Genomic DNA, 13,269 nt, shown 5'->3' on the forward strand with positions numbered 1-13,269 from the left:
CCTGTGTGTGTGTGTGGGGGGGGGGGGGGGGGGGGGGGGGAGAGAGAGAGAGAGGAAAAATCAGAGAATTATTAAACTGAAGACGACAACAGGCCAAAAAGGTTTTATTGTAAAATAGGACAGAGTATTAGGACATGACTTCTCTTTTAATCTTTTCTTAAAATTATGTTTTCCCCTTTTTTCCCCATAATAGTAAGTCAATTTTAAAGATTAAGAAAAAGATCACCTCAAATTTTGGCCTAATAGCATCCCTTTACACTTTTCACTGAAGATAGAAATTAAAAACCAACTAAGAAAAACGGTACCTTTGGGTTTGGTACCAGTTAGAAAGGTTTTTAAAAACATCTCTATGGATTATTCAAAATGAATTTCAGTAGTTTACAATTCTGCCTGACATTTTAATGCCCACATCAAATATTTTCAAATGGATATAGGATGACTCGGGAAAGAGGACTGAGCAAGATCATTCTGTGAACAGTCAATTAATTGTGCTTATGTCAAATAATATTTTATAATGGTTTAATATTGTTTTAAAATAAATCTTATAAAAGCAAGCAACGTTGCAATTCAACATACTAAACCTCAGCTGAGACTTTTTTGGTATAGAGAAGTTATTATATGGTTCACTGTCTGCACTTGGCTATAGGCAGATATGTGCACTGACTTGGGAGAGTTTGATTTAAAAAAAGGAAAGATTTTTCTCCAGTATGCATACAAACATTAATGGACAATATCTTTAAATCAATGCTATAATATCATGTAGCTAAAAAGCATGCTCCAGCAGTCTCAATAGTTCCAGAACTCAGTGAAATAAGAACCACCCAGCACCTACCTTTTTTATAGTTTTTGTCTGTACCAGAGCAAGTTCTCGGTTTTCATCAGCTACATACAGGGAAAGTTTCACGTAGGGGTCACTGAAAAAGAAGGTGTCACATTTAATAAGGTTATAATTTTACTGACAAATATAATACATGAAAATTTAATGTGAATTGTTCCTTTAGACTTATTAAAGAAATAATACACAAACTGTCTCAAATACACCTAGTAAAAAACTTGTTCACTAGGGTAACAGTCTCTGTATTCTACATAATTTTAAATTATGTAATCAAGCACATGAAAAGAATACATTTAAAGACGGATCACGGTATCAGAAAATAAACTGAACCTTCCCCCTTACAAGAAATCTTTCCACATAAACAAGATTCTTCTCTGAATCCAAGATCTAACAGTAAAATCATCAGACACACACACACACACACACACACACACACACACGCCTGCCTCTGTCCTCAGCAGCTTGCTGTGGCCAGCCAGGGGCTACTCCAGCTCTGACTCCTGCTTTATACTGCTACAGCTGGGTCCCCTCCGCCATCCAAGCCTCCATGTCCCCTTCACCATCTGAGCCCAACACACATACACCCCAAACCACCCTGGGTCTCCTCTGCCATCTCAGCCCAAACCGCCTCAGCCCCCCTCATCCCTTCCCCCAAAACCCCATATGCCCAACATGCTCCTGCCCCCTCCCTCCCTCCCGGCCCGATACCTATCCCCAGCCTTCTCCTACCCCATTCCCCCTGGCTAGACACCAGGGGTGAAGGGGGGGATTGGTGAGCAGGGGATACAGCCCCCTTATGTTGCTAAAAATCACCATTTAAAATAACTGAGATGATGTTACAACTTAAAGTTCCTTGACGAAGGAAGCACAACAAAATCACAAATCTATAACCTTGATAGTCCAAACCCCATACTGTGGCATGACTAAGTATCCAAACAAAGTATATGGTCAGACAGACATCTAAACTTCACAGGGTCATAGAACACTAGAACTAGAAGGGACCTTGAGAGGTCATCGAGTCCACTCCCATCTTCACAACAGGACCAGACACCGTCTAGATCACCCCTGACAGGTGTCTGTCTAACCTGCTCTTAAATATCTCCAGAGATGGAGACTCTACAACCCTCCTAGGCAATTTATTGCAGTGTTTAACCACCCTGAAAGGTAGGAAGCTTTTCCTGGTGTTTTTCCCTTGCTGCAATTTAAGCCCATTGCTTCTTGTCCTATTCTCAGAGGCCAAGGAGAACAATTTTTCTACCCCCTCCTTATAACACTCTTTTAGATACTTGAAAACTGCTATCGTGTCCTTCTCTTTTGTAACTAAACAAGCTCAGTTCTTTCAGTCTTCCCTCGCAGATCATCTTTTCTAGACCTTTATTCATTTTTGTTGCTCTTCTCTAGACCTTCTCCAATTTTTCCACATCTTTCTTGAAATGTAGTGCCCAGAACTGGACACAATACTCCAACTGAGGCTTAATCAGCACAGAGTAGAGCAGAAAAATGACTTCATGTCTTGCTCACAACATTCCTATTAATGAATCCCAGAATCATGTTTGCTTCTTTTTTTTTTTGCAACAGTGTCACACTGTTGACTCACGTTTAACTTGTCATCCATTATGTCCCCCTAAATCCCTTTCAGCAGTATGCCTTTCTAGACCATCACTTCCCATTATATATATGTCAAACTGATTGTTCCTTCCTAAGTGGAGTACTTTGCATTTGTTCTTATTAAATTTCCTCCTGTTTATCTCAGACCATCTCTCGTGTTGATTATGAATTTTGACCCTATCCTCCAAAGTACTTGCAACCCCTCCTAGCTGGATATCATCTGCAAACTTAATAACTGTACTCTCTATGCCATCCTCTAAATTGTTGAAGATATTGAACAGAACAGGCTCCAAAACAGACCTCTGTGGAACCCCACTTGTTATGCCCTTCTGTATGACTGTGAACCTTAATAACTATTCTCTGAGAATGGTTATATAGCCAGTTATGCATCCACCTTATAGTAGTCCCATCTAAGTTGCATTTCCCTAGTTTATTGATAAGAAGATAATGCAAGACCATGTCAAATACCTTACAAAAGTCTAAGTATCCACCGCTTCTCCCTTATCCACAAAACTTGCCTAAGTAATTAACTATTTGCATTCTGGATCTTCATCCAATTTCCCATTAATCCACAATATCCATTTAACAGACATAAATGTTTTATTCAGAACAAGTGAAATAGTCTAATTAAATAATATTTGACCAAATTCTAGCCTTTGAGTTCTTGTAAAGATCTACTGCAACTGGCAAGGGCCAATGAGAACGGAGATTGGAATTAGCTTTACTGGCCAAGGGGTCACAATTGTACTGAAAAATAAGATCTCCCCTAACACGCACGTATCAACACCAGCCAAGAAAGGTGTGAATGGAATTAAGATTACAGTCTCTTCAAAATGTCTGCATGCCCCTTTCTTTTGGATGTTCCAGTCCGTAGCAGTGTAACAGTTCCTGGGTCTATTTGACCAATCTTACTCCCAAGGCCTGACAATTGAGAGTCCATCACCACGGCTTGTACAAATACTTTATTTACTATTCAAATCCAATCCTTCTCAGTGAAGCTGGGCTAATACCAAATTTGGAAACTTCCAAACCCACAAAGCTCACAAGCCACTGACATTCCCTTCTCATATTAATTTTATCTCCACTGAGGGAAAAATCTCACCTCATGCAGCCAGGACCAGCTGCTACAGTTCCACTAGCCTCCAAACTCTTTTTTTTTTTTTTAAACCTGATTTCTTCTCTTGGGAAGGAGACAAGTCAGCCTGTTTCTAATATGGCCCCTATACCTGGTGCTCTTTTCATCCCTCCTTGCTTCATCTACAGGGAAGAGCCTTATCGAAAAAGGTAGCAAAGCGTTAGGGTAACATCTAGGGCCATTTTCCCTCCAACACGGGGGATTTTCCTAGGAAGGAAACTGGGTGGTGCACTGTAATAGGACTCAATCACTCTACTGGATCATTGCCAGGCCTGGCCTTATGGCAATGTGGTTGCCTTGCTGCCCTGACAGGGAGCCGCCCAGCTGTACTGGACAGCCAACCACAGTGTGTCACCTCGGGCCCCCTGCTAGTTCTTTGGCTGGGCCTGATCCTTGCCATTTCAAAATGGAAAATACAGTTTGTAGTTAACATCTGAAAGTGAATGGCAACACTAAGAAGGCTCAAAGTATATGAAAGAGCTCTCGTAAGGGCTGAAGGAGACGAGAACCCAGTATGCTCCAGGAAGCTGATCTGCTCCATACCAAGCTTCTGCCACTCCAAGTACAACTATTCACTTTGCAGTGTCAACTGCAGCCTGCCCTTTACTATTCAAGTGGCAGAAAATTGCTAGGCCCCAACAAGAGTAATGTGTCCTAGAGCTACACAGCAGTGAAGCACAATCACCTCACACAGACTCTACACCAGAATGTGGGACTGGAACATTCATTCCACCTGAAGAGAAAAGAAATCCATAAGAGTAGCTAGATTGCTAGACTCCTTCCATCTCCACTTTCTGTAGAGATGCAACACAGTCTGTGGATCTGACTGGAGAAAGGATGCATGAGACCGATTCAGATGAATATCCAAATTATTTGAAAGGAATTTCTGAATCTTTCACATTTTTATGTCTTCTACATTTCACTCACTAAAATCCAACTTAAAAAATACTTCATAGTCTTACTATGGAAGTGCAGGTAAATTTACAATCACACAAGAAGTTTGTTTTGAAATGAAATATAGTGGGGTGAAGAAAAGAGAAGAAAAAAATAAATACTCATTACCGTGATGGTTGCAATGTCAATAGCTGAGCTGCTTAGAACGCAATTAAATTCACACTAATTACCATGGTTTAAATGAGATTAAAGCATCACACTGATAACAAAAAAAATGTATCTAATTCAATGGAGCTGTTGATGTTTAATGCACAACATTTACTGTCTAATATTTACTGTCACAGTAACCTAATAAAAATGCAGAGTATGCCAGATGCTAATTGAAAATCAGGCTGTTTTGTTAGACCTAGCAAGATGCTGCACAGAGGGGAGGTGAATATCCAGCCTTATCAGAGGCACCTCTCAACCTCAGCCCTGTTGTAAGGCCCAATTATCCTTCACAATATCTTGCTTTTATTGTCCCCAACTTATCACCACTGGCTGAATTTCTTGCTCACTCTGTTGAACCACTGGTGGTGGCATTTGAGCAATGGTACTGAGAGATTATCATACAACTATTAAAAAAAATCCAAAATTCTGACCTTGCTCATACCAACTTTAGCCTGGAAGAGCAGATCTATGCAATTTTATAGACTTAACCTTTACATAAAAGAGATCAGAATCAGGTGCTCCACTTTCCAGATATACTGTGTAACTAAAGACTTGAGAGACTTGATGTTCATTCATCCATCTGACATTCAAACTATACATGTACATTAAGCATGACATGTCAGTCGAAGGTGCACAGCTGGTCACATATGGAGTTTCAGTTTCATGTGGACTCTTGAAAAAGATTTCACTCTTAAGTTACTTTACCTTTGATTCCCCTCACACAGAGGAAAGCTCTGTGATTCACAAATATGCAGCTCAGGACTTCCAGTGCAACACATCCAGTAGCTTCTAGTCAGAAGAGAACAGTGACTGAACACACTGGCCCAACAGCAGAGATGGCCATACTCTAATTGGCCTATACACTTACATACAGTATGAGCAACCATGCTTGCATTTCTAAACATGTGCCTTAACAAGTGAATAGAAGCAGTCTGCTAACTGCAATAAAAGCAATAAAGCCATTAGGAAAAAAAAAAAGATTTTCACTGTAGCCTGGTTAACATTTTTAAAGTATTAATGAAAAGATATTACAAATATTTAACAGCTGCTTTTTGCCTTTGATAGTATCAAGCTACGTCCATTTTGTAGCTATGATTTCATGTAACTTCTAAGTTATGCTTTCCTACTCATGTATGCAATTGAGCTGTCATTTCCACACAGTTTTTATAGATCCAAATAATTTGGGAGGAAACATAAAAAAACCCACACTTATACTGAATGATTATAAATTCATTTTAGAAAAATTGTGTCAGTAAGCAAATCCTAGAATTCCAAGCAATAGCAGAGATTGCTGTATATAGGTGGTTGGTACTAAGTGTGAAATTAAGAGAATCAGGCACATAACATCACCGCAAGATTGACAAGCAATAAGAAACATATGCTTTGTGGCTGGTCTGTCATTGAACTGTTTAGAAACAGTCTTATAAGAAAAGTACAATTTTTTGAATGTTACCCACTCCTCCCTTTCTCTCAGTCCATGCTCTGTATAACTGAATTATCACTTTCATTTTCAGCGAGTGGGAAAAAATGGCTACTAACTTTAAACCATGAATAATCCTGTGGCACCTTAGAGACTAACAAAAATGAACAGAATCATGAGCTTTCATGGGTAAAACCCACTTCATCAGATGAGTTGGGAGTGGAAATAACAGAAACCAGGACCCTTACTAATGAGGCTAATTAAGTGGGCTGGATGTGTCCAATTCACAGCATTTGATGTGAAAAGCAGGGGAAATCAGCTTGTAATAATCAGCTTGTAATTAGCCAACCAGTTAATGTCTTTATTCAAGCCCAGAGTAATAGTGTCAAACTTGTAGATGAATTCCAGTTCTGAAGTCTTACTAACTTCCTAGTGATATTCCTTTGTAGAACAATAGCTACTTTTAAATCCATCATTTCTGTAACTGTTCTTCAAGATTTGTTGCACACATCCATTCCAATGTAGGTGTGTGCATGCCCTGAGCACAGTTGCTGGGATTTTTCTCTCTTCTCTCCTATTGAGTTAGCTCTAGCATCCTCTGATGCTGCACATTCATAGCATCAGTATAAGGGGCCTTGCAGATCCTGCGCCCCCTTCAGTTTCTTCTTACCAATAGATTCCGATTAAAGGGGATGCAAAATGGGATTGAGAATGGACAGGTGCAACGCATTTTGAAAAACAATTACAGTAATGTTATTATTTTGCTCGGGTGGTTTGCATATGTCCATTACAATTCAGGCGACGCACAGCTGCACAGGAGGTGGGTCCAGATTTCAAGAACACCCTAACTGCAAGACTCTGTGGCTAAAATCAGCATCATTTCTAGCCTTTTGTACAATGGCATAGCACACTGAGAATGTGTGCACCAAGGGCTGGCCCTGCAGATGTCCTGAACAGGGACGTGCACTAGAAAAAACAGCCAAAGAGGCCCGTGATCTTGTAGAATGAGCATTCAGGAGACTGGATGCCTGGCTATACAAGGTAATCCTACACAAAACCCTCTGGGTGAAAGAGACACTTCATTGTCTTTGTTATGACTAAGAACAGCTGAGTCGATCTGCCACCACATTTGATACTTTACATATAGAAAGCTAAGTTTTATCTAACATCAAAGAAGTGTAGGCACCACTGCTCTGTTCGCATGTGGTTTGGGGTACAATACCAGCAGAAAGATTGCTTGCCTGCAGTCGAATTGCGAGACTACTTTTGGGAAGACAGTTGGATGTGGACGCAGCTGTCCCTTATCTTTTAAGAATAATGTATAATGTATGTTCCACTGTAATGGACCAGATCTCCAAAATTCTTCTTGCTCAACCAATGGCTACTGTGATGGGGTGAACTAGGGCCAAAAGCCCGTTGCTGGAGGAAAAGAAGAGTGTAGAGGTGCTTCAAGCAAGCTAGAAGCAGCAATCAGGGTTCAGAAGGCCATATAACAGGAGCTACAGAATGGAGCAGCAGTTAGTTGGAGCTAGAGAAGAAAGGACTGCAGACCTGACTGCTTGGAAGAGCAGAAGGACCAAAGACAGCTCAGTGGGACCAGAAACTGGGACAGTGAGATGTTTCTGGCTGGCTGCTAGTATGGAGTAGGGATGTTAAATATCGATTCGTTGAATAGTCAAGTAACCTCATGAGTTCTCATCAGTTAGTCGACTATTCTATCGTCCCTGGGGGTAGGGCTGGCAGCCAGTGCACTCCAGCCTCACTCCCAAAGAGCCCCCTGCCATTCTGTACCTTAGGCAGCAGTGTGGGGTGCCAGGCGGGAGCTGGTCCGCGAGGGGAGCCTGTTTAAAAACCAGCTCCCCTCACAGTCCGGCTTCCTGTCGCACTGTGCTGCTGCCTCTGATAGAGACACAGCAGCACGGGGTGGCAGCAGCCCGTCTAGTGGGGGTCTGAGCTCCTAGACCCGGCGTGAGCTGGGCTGCATGACCTCCCAGTTTCAAATGCACTTTAAATGCAGAGCCACAGTGGGGGTAGGTCCTGGACTCGGCGTGAGTTAGGACTGTCTCAGGCAGCTAGCCAGCCTGCTAAAAAATTTACTGGCAGGGTGCAGGTGAGAGGAAATGAATGGAGTCTATAGCATTAACTTATAAGCTTACGCTTATCGGTTAATTGATGACACTATTACATCCCTAGTATGGAACAGGGACTAAGCCTGCAGATGGCTGCTGGACGATAGGGAGGAAGTCCTGGGGATACAACCCCATACCAGGACTCGGCAACTTAAAGGCCAGAGAGAACTAGAGCGAAACACTATCTTAATTATCTCTGCTTGTTTACCCAAGTTCAAGGCTACCTGCTTTAATAAATCCTGGTAGGCCTTGTGGTCATCTTGCTGTGAGGACACATCTGTTGATACCAATACCTCATCTGGGAAAAACGAGGGAGAGGTGATTGTGAACAGCTGAAGGGCCCCATCCCTCCCTCTGGGTCAAGTGACTCTCAGTAACTCTTCCTTAAGCTTGGTGCTGGGCTCAGTACCCGAGTCCAGGCCAGAGGGTCTCATGGTGTGGTAATGGAGATGTCCTACTATCAAAGATCCTTCAGCCACAGCTGAAAGTCACAGCTGAAAGTTTACAGATTTTGTGTTTGCATAACCAAGGCTGTGAACAAAATAGGCCAAGTTCTATCCTGACTTCAGTTAGGCTGCAGAAGATGTAAAATCAGAAGCATTCGGCCCATCATTACTAAGGGCAAATAATTAGAACTCGTCAAGCTATTAATGAATACTACTCAAAACTAGGTGTTTAAACCCCTTTTTTATGTTTTGTGATTGGATTCCATGAAAATCCTGATTTCGATTAATATATTTTTCAGCCAAACAACAAAACAACAAAAATTCATCAATACATTGTCAGCTTTTTTGATTTTTTTATGAATTGTTCATTTGATCTTTTTAGCACAGTATTCAGTATTTGTTTTCTAATCATTTAAGTCATGTGACATTGGCTCTGATCCAGAACTGGATTAAAAAACTTCAACAGGAGAACAAACCCTCAACTTCCAAATTTACAACATTCAAGATAAAATAAATAAAAATGCCAGGAATCAAATACACTCAAAATGGATAAAATCAGCATTTTTATTTGTGAAAACAGTAAAGAGTTTGTGATTCAAATAATTCAACTACTTGTTTACAAAAAAAAAAAAAAAAATCACCATCAGCTTTAAGAAACGTGTTATATTTTGTTTTTTGTTGGTTGAAAACTAAATCTAAAATATTAACATGTAATATTCCTTCTAGTAAGAACTAGACAAGTTGCAAGCAGAAATGTATTTGTGTATTTTGATTTTCATTTACATTTAGCTCTTATCACTGGTTATGTATGTTAATGTAATAAATCAGAAAGTTTCAGTACAACCAGAAAACTAACTTATTTTGAAGTTACTCTTTTTTCAGAACTAGTGCCAATATTTTAAGGACTATAAACGGGATCTGACTGTTTAAAAGGTTTCATAACATAACTCGAAGAGCACCGTTTCCATGATAAAGCAAGTTTGATCAAATATAATATTTTAAAATGTTTCATGCTGCATGGTTAATGTTACATCCTAGATCATACATCATTAAACTACAGAAGTACTCCCCCCCCCCCCCACCCCACCAATCTCTCTCTGTTAATAACAGCAGCCTGAAAATCTGCAATCAGCTGCAAATGTTGTTTACTGGCAACCTAATTGGAGTTTACTGGGAATAGGCAACTGAGATTGTAGTATGTTGCAAGTGTAGCTGTAAAATCCATAACGTTTATTGAGACTGTAACACGGGGTAGGGAAAAGGGCTGGATCTGGCTCATCAAATGGGTTGATCCAGCCTGCGGAGGCTTAGAAGCACCACCCGCTCCTGGCAGGACAGGAGGAGACTTCATGCATTTCCCTGTCCTCAGGGGGAGCACACGAAGTTTCCTCCCACCCCAGGGGCATGGGCGACCATGGGGAACCTCGGGGAGAAGGGGAGGAAAAGACTTCACACGGCCTACCCCCCCGACCAATCATGGTCTGTGAATGGGGAAGCAGGGAAGTAGCCTGGCCCCGTCCTTTCTGCTTGAGGCCCCACCTGTTCTGGTGCAGCCCAGGGCCACTTCAAAAATTTCTGAAGTGGCCCCCAGCAAAAAATTATTGCCCACCCCTGTTGTAACAAGTCACCTTTTATCCTGACAAAACTGCGTAGCAGATTTAAAAAACAAACAAAAAAACCACACCACTGTTCAGGCTACTTGGCTAGCTGCTCCAAAAACCTCATTTAATTTTGTTCCCACATTTACACACTTCAGATTATTTAATCGCTATACTGACCAAAAGGAGTACAATTTCTCTCTTTAATAAGGGAGGGGAAGAAGTATAGATGTAGAAAATTCTACCATCTAATATGTAATTGCAGGTACATAGACACAGATTAGCTATTAAATTCACAGACTAGGCACTATTGCCAGGCCCACCATCGGGGGGCGGGGAGGGGGGTGGAAATAGCGGAAAGGGGACAACTGCCCTGGGGCCCGCTAGCCATTGCTGTTGCTACTGCAGTGGTGGTGGTGGCCAGAGATTTGGTCCCTTTCATCAACAGAGCTCAGGGATGCATGGGGGAGGCTAGTCCATTCCAGGCATGGAGCAGGGCTCCCCCGCCTTGTCCAGGGACTTGGCGAGACTGCTGGCCGCACTGACTGACATTGACAAGCACTATATTGGAGGACTCAAATGTCCAAGCTTTTACACCAAAACAATTCCTTTCCACAGTCTCACCATATAGAGTTTGGCTGGCTGCCTTGCTTTACCACCCTGTTCTGTGCTCTAGGCTTCCCACTGCATCTATTCTGGCTGGATATATGCAAGGAGATGCAAATCCAGCTTTAGTGTCAGGTACCAACCACTAGTTTTGCAGGGCTGGTCACTGCACATCAAGTGAGCATATCTGATCTTGAAATTAAGCTTGGGATCAAAATTCACTTTCACTCTGAAAAATTCGGTTTCTCCTAGATATGGCCAGTAGCTTCCACTTTGAAATAGCACAGAGATGGGAAGATTAACCATTGAAGGTTTCTGAGGATAGGGTGAAGAGCCTTTCAGAAAACCCTTTAAAAATGTATTTACTCACTCAATAGATATTTCTGTAAGTGGTCTTCTCAATGAAAGGAAAAAGGCCTGTTTTTACTACTGCCAACAATTTGCAGTGGATCAGGAAGAGTATCAAAACATACCTATGTTACTTTCACAAAATAATCAACTTCATAACAAAGACTCGTCCCAGCCAACATTTAGTCTGCAAAATTACAGACTAAATAAAGAGAATATTTTTCAAGGAGAATAATTTTTCAAACACTAGAGAATCAATAACTTTCTTCTGTTCAACTTCAGATAAACCAAGCAGAAAATTATCTTCAATTTCCTACACCTAATCAAGGTGTTGTCTAGATACCCGGAGAAAAGTTACTACAGAGTATTGCACTGAGTAAGTGTTAGCAGGATTGGGCCCATATGTGGTAAAGCCTGGAGTACCCACAGAAAAATATTATTAGGTGTTTAGTGCCCACCGGCAGCCAGCTCTCCCCATCCCTTTCAGTGCACCCACAGCAGCCCTGGTGATCCACTCCACTCCCTCCCTAAGCCTCACGGCCACTGCAAGCAGATGCTTTGCAGAAAGCAGGAAGCTCTGGGAGGGAAGAGGAGGAACAAGGATGGGATGCACTTGAGGGAGGGGGTGGGAAGACACGGGGCAGTGGGAGAAAGAGGGAAGGCACGGGTGGCGAGTTGGGGTGAGCACCTCCTCCCGCAGTTCTGGACGAAGCTAAAGCCTATGTTGTGTGGTGTGAACTAATGCAATAAAATATGATAAACACTGAGGGAATATAAAACAATGTGTATTTGGTTACTTCCAAAACAAAACAAAAAACCACCAGTGCATTTCCTTACATGCTTAACATCTTGTTACAAAGAATGAAAGTAGCAATATAGTTGCACCAGAATGACATCCTAATGAATGTAAATTATAATTACTGAGCCACTTGAATTTTATCCACTACTCCCATTGGCTGCAAACAATAATCCACGGCCAATGAGAGCTGCGATCACCTGATACCTGCCGAAGTGTGGATAAATATAATGAAGGCAGCCCACCAGGCACTAACCCTGGTGGGTCACCTTCTTTTTATTCCCCACCCTGGTATCCAGGATGAAACTAACATGTCCTTCCTTCAGTCCCTTCACACTGTAAATCAACGGTAGGCTCCAGTGCACTGTGGAAGGAAGGTGAGCTGTATAAAACAGACATACACAGCACATCTCAAAGAACAGTTGCAAGAAGGTGAGTCACCATTGTTACTTCAAGTGCATGCATATTCCATTACACTGTAGGTGACTTCCAAACTTATCAAAGGCAGTGAAGCTTGGAGACGCATTAGAAGAGGGACTATAAGACTACTTTCCCCACTTTGGCATGGTCTCTTGAAATAACTTTCAAACAACAAGAATGAATCTGCCCTCTAAATATTGATATTAAAAATACAATATCCATAGAATAAACTAACAAACTCATTTTTTAAAAGTCAGAAAAGAATAAATTACAGCACAACTGAAGAAAAATAACTACCTGGAAAAAACACTAATTTATTCTTTTAAACAAAAACAAAAAACACAAGCATAAAACCCCCATGCATGCCAAGCCCCTTCCCTTCCGCACCCCACCCCCCCTAAAAAAGCTCCATTTGAACAAACATTTCATTCATACTCAGGTTCATTCTTCAGATCCAAGGTACCTTTGATGACATTTGGTCCAATGCATTATATGTTCCAATGAGTCAATGACAAATCAGTGTGCTCCAAAGATTCTATGACAAATTTCTCAAATGACATGGCAGGGTTTTCAGTAACTAGGACTGTAATTAGGCAATTCTTTATGCTGCAATTACATAAGCTCTCGGTGACTAGAATATGTCTGACTAATGTTCAGATTAGTTAGATTTTTTTTTTAGATAACCCAAAAAAGGTATGTAACCCCTTCCCTCCTCCCCAGTTTACTCGGGAGCAGGTCACACTCACAGGTGTGCTGGGCGCCTGATGGTTTTAACATAGAAGGAGATTCTGAGTACCCCAGTGGTGATTATGTTTAGTTGTGGA

At 41.4% G+C, this 13,269-nt stretch overlaps 1 protein-coding gene across 6 annotated transcripts in view; it reads right to left on the minus strand.

Moving 5' to 3' along the window:
- Window positions 1-13,269, minus strand: part of NEDD4L (NEDD4 like E3 ubiquitin protein ligase) — a 299,735-nt gene that overhangs the window by 171,297 nt on the left and 115,169 nt on the right. For all 6 annotated transcript variants that reach the window (XM_006116556.5, XM_006116558.5, XM_006116559.5 and 3 more), the window contains one exon: window positions 833-914. In XM_006116556.5, the coding sequence (XP_006116618.1) occupies window positions 833-914 (82 nt within the window). The remainder of the gene's footprint in view (window positions 1-832; window positions 915-13,269) is intronic.

This window comes from Pelodiscus sinensis, chromosome 6 (genome assembly GCF_052426305.1).
Source record: "Pelodiscus sinensis isolate ZL-2025 chromosome 6, ASM5242630v1, whole genome shotgun sequence".
Classification (NCBI taxonomy): Eukaryota; Metazoa; Chordata; order Testudines; family Trionychidae; genus Pelodiscus; species Pelodiscus sinensis.